Source organism: Orycteropus afer, unplaced genomic scaffold (assembly GCF_000298275.1).
Source record: "Orycteropus afer afer isolate SDZICR_OR568_19922 unplaced genomic scaffold, OryAfe1.0 scaffold00637, whole genome shotgun sequence".
Lineage (NCBI taxonomy): Eukaryota > Metazoa > Chordata > Mammalia > Tubulidentata > Orycteropodidae > Orycteropus > Orycteropus afer.
This window is the reverse complement of record NW_006922224.1, coordinates 602,970-614,755: the sequence shown is the minus strand read 5'-3', so window position 1 is coordinate 614,755 and position 11,786 is coordinate 602,970. Positions and strand designations below refer to the sequence as shown.

General features: G+C 44.5%; 1 protein-coding gene across 1 annotated transcript; it reads right to left on the bottom strand.

The window, feature by feature from the left end:
- Positions 1 to 2,786: 2,786 nt before the first annotated feature.
- On the bottom strand, positions 2,787 to 8,082 carry TMEM252 (transmembrane protein 252). Its single transcript, XM_007956578.1, has 2 exons — positions 7,805 to 8,082; positions 2,787 to 3,021 (listed from the first exon to the last, which is right to left on the bottom strand). Exons 1-2 carry the CDS (start codon positions 8,080 to 8,082, stop codon positions 2,787 to 2,789), a joined length of 513 nt encoding a protein of 170 aa, XP_007954769.1.
- Positions 8,083 to 11,786: the final 3,704 nt, after the last annotated feature.

Below are 11,786 nucleotides of genomic sequence, written 5' to 3'. Positions count from 1 at the left end.
CTGGAAGAAAGCTAGGGGGGCAGGAAGGCAAGGAGGACATAGGGAAGGGGTAACAACAACAACAAAGATCCCACATTGTGAGGGTACCTAGGCAGAAAATACGAAAGACTTAGTTTCAAAAGAGAAGGCTGACCCTAATGCAACCTCTACTGTCTCTTTCTGGAGTAACTGAGGTTCCACTCCCACTGAAGGTCCATTTTCCCAACCAAACCAAATCCACTGCCATTAAGTTGATTCAGACTCATAGGGACCTCCATAGGGTTTCCAAGGCTATAAATCTTTACAGAAGTAGACTGCCCCATCTTTCTCCTGCAGAGCAGCTGGTGGGCTCAGACCTTAGACCTTTTGATTAGCAGCCAAATACTTTACCTACTATATGACCAGAGCTCCTCCATTTTCCCAAGGGGGCAAGAAATGTAATCTACTAGGAGGAAGGAAGTAAGACAGATCAGCCTAGCCAGACGTTTGAATAGATAGGTCCCCTACATTCCTCTCTGGACCCTTCTTCTCCAGCTTGGAAGTCACTGTATCATACTAGATAAGTTTAGTCATTCTTTGAACCTGTTTTATTCATCTATAAAATGGGAATCTCAGTGGGTATTGCTTAAGGATAGAATGAGAGCTAAAAGATAATGCACATGAAAAGTTTGTAACACAGAGCCTGCTGTCTAAAAGGCATTCTGTATTCACTGTATATTAAGGCCAGCATAAACTCCTTGTCTGATAGAGGAGGAATCTGAGCCCCAGAGAGAGAAAAGTCCTTGTCCAAGTTCAAAAACACCAGACTGTATCTCTTTTCACCACTGTGCCTCCAACTTGCCTTCTGTGTGATAAAAAACAAAATATAACAATGCTGAGGAGGCACCACTGATTTTTAAAATAAATGCCCAAGACTGAAAATGCATTGATCTGTATCTTGAGCAAAGGATTTTTTGTTAATAATTAAGGTACTTTATTATAGCCTCCAGGAGCTCTGGTAGCATAGTGGCTAAGGCACTTGACTGCTAACCAGAAGGCTGGTAGTTCAAATCACCAGCCATTCCTCGGAAGGAAGATGGGGCAATCTACTTCCATAGTGATACTGCCTCGGAAACCCAAGGAGGGGTCGCTATGAGTCAGGTCCGACTCGACGGCACATAACAACAACAACATTATAGCCTCCTGTCTTTCAAGTTCTAAGGAGTTATAAGGGGATTCTTTGAAATACAGATGCATAGAAAATGAGAGAGAGTACATAGAGAGTCCCTGGATGGAGCAAATTGGTAAGCACTCAACTACTAACCAAAAGGTTGGTGGTGTAAATCTATACAGAGGCACCTTGGTGATCTGCTTCCAAAAGTTCACAGCCATTGAAAACACTATGGGGCACAGGTCTACTCTGACATATGTGAAAATATATACCTATACACACACACACACACACACACACACACACACACACATATCCCCCCACTTATCAACATGGTTAGGTTTCAAACAAAGACCAGGTCTTTACACAAAAACTGGAGTCATATGAAACGGAGGATGACTATATCATTACATTACTGCTAAATTACATCATTGAATAACTGCCAAATTCCACCATTACATACATAACTGCCAAACCAGTGAGAATCATGGTCCAGGCAAGTTGACATATAACCTTAACCATCACAGCCAGTGTTACTCTCACCTCACACCTTGGCGTTTGTTACTGCTAAATAATCAGATAGTAAATTTTTTACCATTGTTGTAAATGAGAAAATTAGCTAACTGGACAGTTGATAAACAAGGAGTAGGTACATACATAAACCCAAAAAACCAAACTCACTGCCATCGAGTTGGTCTTGACTCATAGTGACCCCTCTTTGGGTTTCTGAGGTGGTATCTCTACAGAAGGAGATTGCCCAATCTTCCTTCCGAGGAGTGGCTGGTGGGTTTGAACCGCCAGCCTTCTGGTTAGCAGTTAAATGCCTTAGGAATTATGCCACCAGAGCTCCCAGGTATGTATGTATGTGTGTGTGTGTGTGTATGTATAATTTTTCAAGACTTATGTCTGATTCTATATTAACACAATCTATGACTAGCACAAATTCTTTCCTCCCAGAATTGTGTCTTGTGAATTTTCAAACATTCTGTCAATTTGAGTATCTGCTTATATGAGGACCTCATTGTGTTTAAACAATTTTCAGGGGAACTTTTAGAGTCATGTTCCCTTCAGACAGAAATGAAATAGATATGGTTAAAATAAAATCATCTAACATGACACACATGGATCTCAGGCAGATCTCCCACGGTGTGAAGCCCTGGGTTACTCTGGTAAAGTGGCAAATGGACAAAATTATGAAGCCAGCTAACAAGGCTTGAGCAACTCACTGATAAACAACATTGACCCTTCATTTCCAGCGGACTTTCCCTTTCTAATTATTAGGTAAGGCAGTAACTGAGGTCATGTGGCTATCCCAATGAACCAATGGCTATATTCCTCCCTGCTGGGGCAGAGACAAGTGGAGGAGACTTGAGAGGGTGCAGAGAGCAGGGTTCTCAGAAGCAGTACCTCTATAGCCTGTATGGGTTGGGCACAGTAGGAAATGACCATGCATAGTGCTGACCATGCCCTCCAGGCTCCCATCTGTCCAGCCACATCTGAGTATGTCTGCGAAGTGTCACTGCTGTCCCAGGGCATCCCCATGGCTGCTCCAGCACAGACCCCTGGCCCAGCTTCTCCACCCAGGGCCCCTCGACTGAATTCAGTCAGCAGCTGATCTTGGTGAGGGTGTGTCCCGGCGCTGGGACCTTCCCTGCCTTCAGCATCCCCAACCCTGCTCCTCAGTAGCCTTGGACGTGGTTGCAGCTGCCATGTCTGTTATGGACTCCTCGTAGGGTGGAGGGGCCTCTGGCTGGGCCTCGATTTCACTGCCAACGTCAAGGTGCATCTCTGTGTACAGTGGTGGGGGGATCTCTGAGGCTGCTCCCCTGGCATGACAGATCTGCTTGTCTGCATCAAGGCTCTCTGCATAGGCTGGAGGGTAGAAATCTGGCCTAGATGACAAAGCACACCACAAAACACACATGTGTTACTGAAGCCATTCATGCCAAAGCAGCATATGTCTGTCTTTCTCAACTCACACTTGTGTGAAGTTAAACTGTTAAGAAACATTAATTCTAGACAGATGCACTCCTTCCCTGCATCGCCAGGTTTTGTAAATGTGCTGCTTTTCTGGCAAAACCCTCTTTCCCCCCATAGGATACGTGTCTCCTGTCATAGTTTCCTCATCTATTCCTAATTTTCTGGAAGAAAGGCCTGGCAGTCTACTTCCAAAACTCAGCCAATGGTTTGAATCACAATGGTCCAATACTATTGTGGTGGGGTCACCATGAGCTGGAGGCCTACTTGATGGCACCTAACAGCAACAACAACACCACTCCTAATTTTCCATTGCCTGTCATACTGTGGTGGCTTGCCCATTTCTGTGATGCTGGAAGCTCTGTCAAATACCAACAGGGTCATCCAAGGTGGACAGGTTGCAGTGGTGCTTCCACACTAAGATAGACTAGTGATCTACTTCTGACAATTAGCCAATGGAAACCCTATGCATCCCAACAGAATATTATCTGGTAGAGAGCTAGATGCACCCCTAGCAACCTAGGAGCAACAACGGACTCAGGTATATCAATGACTGTGAGGATGGTGCAGGACTTAGTAACGTTCCATTCTGTTGTGCATGGGGTCACCATGAATCAGAGCTGACTTGGCAACTAACAACAAATTCCTGATGCAAGGCTATTTCCTCTCTCTTGCTTACACATGGAACCAGGGACATTAGTGTGAGGTCCTTATCAGGGTTAGGAGACTGAAGGACCTTGACTGTAGGTAGATCTTATCTGTCTAGTTCTTTAATCCACCCACATCCCCATTCAACACATCATCTTGTACTCAGCTGTCTGGAAGCCTCACAGCTAACAAAGGAATGAATGAAAGCCAACTACACCAGATGTTCCCCTTGCCCACCACTCTTTCAAGTTCGGCAGCTAGTTTCAAAGAAGACACATAACTACCCTATTTCCCAAATGACAGCTTTATGGCGATTTCCACTGACAGCTTTATGGCTATTTCAGTCATAGTCCTTTCTGTGCCAAGAGGCCAATGGCTAAGAAGCCATCCACTCCAAAGCTGATGTACTCATTGGCAGCTTGGCCCACCAGGCTGATTGATCTTGGCCCATTGCTCAGTGCTGAACCCTTTGGTTTCTCTGTCATAAACAGAGTTGAGGATAGTATGGCAGTTATGTTTGTGTGTCAACTTGGCTGGGCCTTGTTTAGTGGCTGGGCAGTTGGTGGTAGTTATTCCCCATAATGAGACTGGCAATCAACTCCATGGTGGGATCTACCACAAGCAGTTGAGTAGCTGCCTTTGGGATGTGGTCTGCTTCCTGTATATAAGGAAGCCTTGGGAATGGTCTCTAGTTTATGGCACGCTTGGACCCTGCATGTAGCCGTGTTGTTGTTCAGCAGCCTGCCATGCTCTGCCCACCTTGGGACTTCCAATGGACTTAAATTACTGGCCTGCCATGTGGTTTGGTAACATCAGGACTGTGCCTTTTTACTTGTCAACCTTGGGCTTCTCAGCCTCAGCAGCCAGAAGCTGTCTGAGGGAAAAACAACTCTAGCTCCAGTTGGCCAGGAGCAGGAGGCAGAGCTGAAGCCGAGGGGCTTTCACCCAGCTCCTAGAGTCTGGCACTTCGAATTCAGACTTAAAGCCTCCAATCTATAAGAGCATAAACTTTTGTTTGTTAAAGCCATCCCATTTGTGGTATATTCTTGTTAGAGCAGCTCTAGGTAACCAGAGCAGGTAGGGTGGAGGTGAGGAAGATGGGGATGGAGTGGTGGTGGTGAGGGGTGGAGATAAGCTTGGTTGAGTTGTGTATTTATAGAGCCAGTCCTGCCAGGGCCTTTGGAGAGTGTTTGTGGTTGGTGAGCACAACAGAACAGGGGATAGCCATGGCTCCACTCCAAATGGCAGCAGGCCCAAAGCCAAACAGCTGGAGGAACTGTCTACTGTACAGTGTAAATCGCAGTCTTTACCAGGTGTTGCAGGCAGAAAGGTTGGCTCCTGCCTGGAGGGATTTGAGAGGCCCAGGGTGTCTATCACCTGCTCTAAAATCCCGTTCTCCTCACCCAATGCCCTCTCTCCTCTTGCTACTGCCATTCACCTTCCCAGAGCCTGGGATCTACCATTAGAGATGTATTTGACTCAGGGAACTCCATGTTACCAAGTAGAATAGAGCTCCATAGAGTTTTCTTGGCTGTAATCTTTTCACAGAAGCACGTCACCAGACCTTTCTTCTGTAGCACCACTATGTGAGTGTGAACTACCAGTCTTTCAGTTAATCATTTGCACACCCAGGGTCTAGATAGATACATAGATAGATTCTTTGAAGCTGTGACATTTGGGGCTTCAGAAGAATGTAAATGCGTCTGTGAAATGTAACTTCCTACATTCTTTGATTTACTAATTATTACAAATAATGACTAATTATTAATAATTACTAAATTGATAATTGATCATTGTTGTTAGTTGCCATTAAGTCAGTTCTGACTCAGGGCTACCCCATGTGTTACAGAGTTGAACTGTGCTCTATAGGTTTTCAAGCCTGTGATATTTCAGAAGCAGATCTCCAGGCCTGTCTTCTGAGGCACCTCTGGATGGGTTCAAGCCACCAACCTTTTGGCTAGTGGTCAAGTGCCTAACCGTTTGCCCTACCCAGGGACTCCTTGATCATTAGTTAATTACTGATAATTAATAATGACTAATTATCGATGAACTGTCCTAGTAGATACAGCAGGAAGGGACAGTAAGATAGGAGTATCATGATGTTCATAATTTACTTAAACATATTTCAGCATAATGATTTACTTTTAGACACAATGAGTTACTTTTATTAGGAATTCACACTCTGGAGGTAGTCATCTAACATATACACACACAAAAATAGAAAGAAACCTCATTCTAGAAGCATCTTCAATCACTTTTCATTCTCTACCTTCAAGTCGGACCCGACTTATAGGGACCCCTCCTTGGGTTTCCAAGGCGGGTATCTCTACGGAAGTAGGTTGCCCAACCTTCCTTCTGAGGAGTGGCTGGTGGATTTGAACTGCCAGCCTTCTGGTTAGAAGTCAAACGCCTTAGGCATCACCGATCACTTCAGTTACTTATATATATATATATAAATCAAACCCAGCAGCCTTACTAGTTAGTACAATAAGCACTGGAAATGGGTTTTAGTTGTCATAATTTGTATCTTTTTAATTAGTGTAATGGATATAAAAAGTGGACTGCCAGTGGTAACATTACTTGTATTCAAGATATGTGGAGTTGCTGAAATGTTTTAGACATTCCTTTTCCTTGCACGAAGAAGACAAAAGAATTTATGAATGTTTGCATCTTAAGAAGGATGTCTTAGGTTTTATCCTCAGGTCCCCAGTTTTATCATAAGTGGTTCCAGGGTAAGTTTTCTGGTTGCCTGGTAGACTCCTTGGATTGTGCAAATGATTAGCACACTTGGCTGCTAACTGAGAGTTTGGAGGTTTGAATCCACCCAGAAGTGACTCAAAAGAAAGGCCTGGTGATCTACTTCTGAAAATCAGCCCTTGATACTCAATGGAGCACAGCTTTACTCTGACACCCATTGGGTGATCATGAGTTGGAGTCAACTCAATAGTAACTGGTTGGTTGCCTGAACTAACCATTTGATTGGCTGAATCTTATAGACTATCTCCACCTTGCTGGTCATGAATCTTCCATCCAAGCTGTGCTCAGAACACCTTAAAGGAGCATAAGCTTACAAAGAGGTTACATGACTGATTCCATGGCTGTTGGCTAATTTGTTATGTGTGGCAGAGTTTGGTCTGGGACTTGCTTTCCTCATCACCTGGTGGTCAGATTATGGAGTATGACTAGCCATCACTCACCTCTGACCAATGACAGCTTCCATGATACAACAAAGAATCTGAGAGTTGGTCCTCTTAAATTGTGTTAAGCGAATTTTCACCTGTGAGCATAACAGTTTCTCTAAGATAAATCCTCTCTGCTGTTGTTAGCTGCCACTGAGTTGGCCCTCGATTCATGGTAACCTATGCAACATAGTAAAACTGCCCCGTAGGGATTTCTTGGCTGCCATCTTCATGGAAGAAGATCCCTAGGCCTCTCTTCCATGGAGCCTCAAACCACTTCCACTGCCCAGGCTCCTTAATTCCCTGTACTTCATGGCTTTCCCCAAATGTGGCAACATTCTTCCTAAAAGACACACTGCTGAGTAACCCCTCAACAATGAAACTTAAGTTCTAGGCACACAACGAAGGAGCCCTGGTGGCGCAACTGTTAAGCTCTCAGCTATTTTCTGAAAGTTCAGTGGTTTGAACCCACCCAGCAGAACCATGGGAGAAAGACCTGGTGACCTGCTCCTGTAAAGAGTACAGCCAAGAAAACTCTTTGGGGGCAGTTCTACTCTCTAAGAAGCCCATGTGGTGCAATGGTTAAGTGCTCGGCTGCTAAAATTTTGGTGGTTTGAAACCACCAGCCACTCTGCAGGAGAAAAGTTTTGGTGATCTACTACCATAAAGATTCACAGCCTAGGAAACACTATGGAGCAGTCCTACTATGTCCTATAGGGTAGCTATGATTAAGCACACACTCATGGGCCTCAACAGGAGACATACAGCCCTATGGGATTTGCCTCATGGCATGACTAGAAGCCACTCTGCTTTCCCACTACGCAGCCCCACTCTCAGCCCTTCTTCTTCCCTTTGGCTTCTCTGCACGTACCTGTCCACTGTGGCCAGGGCCAGGTCCCTCTGAGCAAGGTGTTGTCTGAGCACATGGCTGAACATCTTTTTGCTTTTGCTTGCCTGGCGGTAGGTGCTCCAGAAAACTCCACTCAGAAGGATCACAAAGCCCAAAGGCAGGAGCAGATAGGCTATAATCAGAGTCCCCTGGTAGTTGAACAGGGAGCCTGAGGAGATGAGGAAGGCCCCCAGGCAGATGAACAGGAAACCCGTGAGCAGCATGAAGGCACAGAGAACAAGGCTGGTCATGGGCTGCATCCTTGCTTCGCTGGGACCTGGCACTCCGACCCTGCCACTCCCTACCTCCCTTGAGCTCAGAGACAGTGCTCTCATTAGCTGGCTTACAGCTTTATGCACTCAGGGACCAACTGGCCTTTGGACGATGAAATGAAGCAGGCTCTTGGAAGCTATTTATTAACCATCGGAAGTAACTGTAATAGCCTTGGAAGATTAACCTAAAACATGGCAAGTTGATGAAGGCGTGGTTTCTCCTAGCTATTATACTCTTTTCTGAACTGAGGGCCTGCAGCTGATTTGAGGGGAGGCCCTGCACTCTTTGGTTGAAAGGGCATTGGTCTCTTAATCCTCATGGTGGATAATCTCGCCACTAAAAACTGGAGAAGTCGGCATTTCTTGATCAGCTATCTGCTGTGTTTGGCAAGGTGTCCTTTCGTTCTTCTTCATTTTTCTGTACTAAGAAGGCATTTCTTTAAGGCTTTTTAACATTTTCATTTTGCTCCCCTCAATGAATCTCCAGGAGCTCTGGTAGCATAGTGCCTAAGGCACTTAACTGCTAACCGGAAGGCTAGCTGTTCAAATCCACCAGCAGCTCCTTGGAAGGAAGGTTGGGCAATCTACTTCTGTAGTGATACCGCCTCGGAAACCCAAGGAGGGCTCTCTATGAGTCGGGTCTGACTTAATGGCACATAACAACAACAACAGCAATGAATCTCCCATTATTGCCCCACACTGTGGTATTGGAAAGGTCCCTGGATGGTGCAAACAGTCTGCACTCAACGGCTTATCTATCAGTGGGTGGTTCAAACCCATCCAGCAGCACCGCAAAAGAAAAGGTCTGGTGACCTGCTTCCATTAAGGGGCAAAACACATTGCTGTCAAGCTGATTCCAACTCACAGTGACCCTATAAGGCAGAGTAGAACTGTCCCATAGGGTTTATGGAAGCAGACTACCACATCCTTTTCCTGTGGAGTGGCTGGTGCATTTGAACTGCTGACCTCTTGGTCAGTAGCCAAGAGCTTAATTACTGCACCATAACCAAGAAAATCTTATGGAGCAAGTGTACTCTGTAACTCATGGGGTGGCCATGAGTCAAAATCTACTCAATAGCAACAAAGAACAACAGCAACAGCAACATGGTGCTGGGAAAATTCCAAGAGAAAAGCCCTCGGTGACTCCCTGGTTCCTCTTCCCAGTGGACCAGAAGGTGAGCAGAGGGGAAGGAGGTGCTGGAGAGAGGGATGACTTGAGAATTAGGGGCATTTCTGGAGATGTCAGGCACGAGATAATTGGCCAGGTCACATCTGTTCTGATTCTGCTTTAGAATCTTTCTCACTGTTGCAGTCCACATGCTGAGATCTCAGGAGCACTTGTGGTTAACATCCAGGTGGTTGACAGACATTGGTTGCTGACTGCTCAACCACCAGCACCCACACCTGACTTACCTAGAACCAAGTCATGCCTTTCCTGCCCACAGCAAGGCCACATTCTTTCAATAAAAGAGCATTCCCCAAGGTGTGTAGGATGCCACCCCCTCCATGCAATACAAATAAATGCATGTTGGAAGTACTGCCTGTTAAGTCCCCACCCTCATTAACATACACCCTTAGGGCTTCACAGAGCACCTGAGTGTATTAATGACTCTGATAAGTCCTGCAATCACCCCTACCTCATAAAATGCATAACCAAACCAACTATTTGCCATTGAGTCAATTCCAACTCATAGCGACCCCACGTGTGCCAGAGTAGAACTATGTTCCACAGGTCTTTCAATGAATGATTTTTTTTTTTTAATGGTGATTTGGGTGAAAAGTTACAGAGCAAATTCACTTTCCATACAGCAGTTCACATATACTTCATCTCATGACATTGACCACAATTTACCACAATGCAACAGCTCCCCTCCCACTTCTTCCCGATAGTTACCTCTTCCCTATGTCCATCACTCAATGGATGATTTTTTAGGGGCAGATTGTCAGGCTTTTCTGCCAAGGTGCCTCTGGGTGGACTTGAACCACCAACATTTAGGTTAATCAAATGCATTAACTGTGTGCACCACCTCCAAACTAAATCCACAGCTATTGAGTTGATTCTGACTATAGGGAACACAACAACATAGGGAACTCTGTAGGACAGTGTAGAACTGCCCCACAGGGTTTCCAAGGCTGTAAATCTTTATGGAGGCAGACTGCTACACCTTTCTCCTACAGAGTGGCTGGTGAGTTCGAAACCCTGACCTTTCAATTTTGCACCTGAATGCTTAACCAGTATGCCACCAGGGCTCCATTATTTAGCATTGCTGCAAAGAATCTTCCCAGAACCAGCCTACTGTTTTGTGTCCGAAGTTTTTGTTTTCTTCCATCTTGAGTCCTCAGTTGTAGGCACCCCTTTCCGGATCTGGTCCATCGCCTGTCTACTGCCTTATTCATTTGATGCTTTGGTGTGTCACTGACAAGAATTCCCAGCCCAGAGACTCAAGGTCACCTTTGTCCAGAAAGGTTGTCCTCAGTTCCTCTTTGCTACCCCTAAGATCCATTAACTCATTGCATGATTTTCCATTTACTTTCTAGTGTGGGAAGCAGTTCTTTGTACAGTTCTCATTAGTTCCCCGTACACCCCGTTGGGCTCACACTCAGCATCTCCTCAGCTCTATCTTAATGTTGTGGGATAGAAGAGGAAGTAAGAACAAAAAGATGGAAGGCATTTCCTCATTCTCCCCTCCAAGCCCCACCTTTACTAACTTCAGTTCCTATTTTGAACTATTTTCATCTTTTAGTCTTCATATAACCCCCCTGCTTTTTTTTAAAAAAAAAAATTTATTGTGATTCGGGTGAAAGTTTACAGAGCAAATTCATTTTCCGTACAGCAGTTCACATACACTTTGTCTCATGACGTTGACTGCAATTTCGCACAATGCAACAGCTCTCTTCCCATTTGTGATATAACCCTTTTAATCTTTATGATTATTATTAATCTTTTATTGTATTTTCGGTGAAAGTTTACACACCCATTTAGGTCTTCATTCAACAACGTCTACACAGGTTGTTCAGTAACATTTTTACCTTCTCTGCAATTTGTGAACATTTTCATTATTTCCATCCTGGTTCTTCCATTTCTATTAATCTAGTTTCCCTACATCCTTACATTCTTATCTTTGTTTTAAAGTAATTATTGACCATTTATTCTCATATAACTGACTTTTTTTTTTGAAGGAGCACAGTACTTACAGGTGATAGTCATGATTTTTCAGTCAATTTATTATTTGCTACAAGGTGACCTTGGGGGTTTGTTTGAAGACTATCTCAGGGCAATAGTCTTGGGGACTCCTCTAGGCTCAATGCTTTCAGTAGGTCTTTTTTTTTTTTTCCTGTTGTTGTTTGTTTGTTTGTTTTAGGTTCTGCTCCATATTTTTCTCCCATTCTATCAGGGTCCATCTAGTATGGCCCTGATCAGAATGATCAGTAGTGGTAGCTGAACACCATCTAGTTCTTCTGGTTTCAGGGTAGATGAAGCCATGTGTCATGTAGACTTTTTGTCCTGTAGACTAGTTTCTTCTTTGAGTCTTTGGTGTCCTTCTTTCTCTTTTGCTCTGGACTAGTAGAGACCAATTGTTTTATCTTTGATGGCTCCTCATAAGTTTTTAAGACCCCATACCCTTTTAATCAAGGACACTTGGTGGTACAGTAGTTAAAGTGCTTTGCTTCTAATAGAAAAGTCAGTGGTT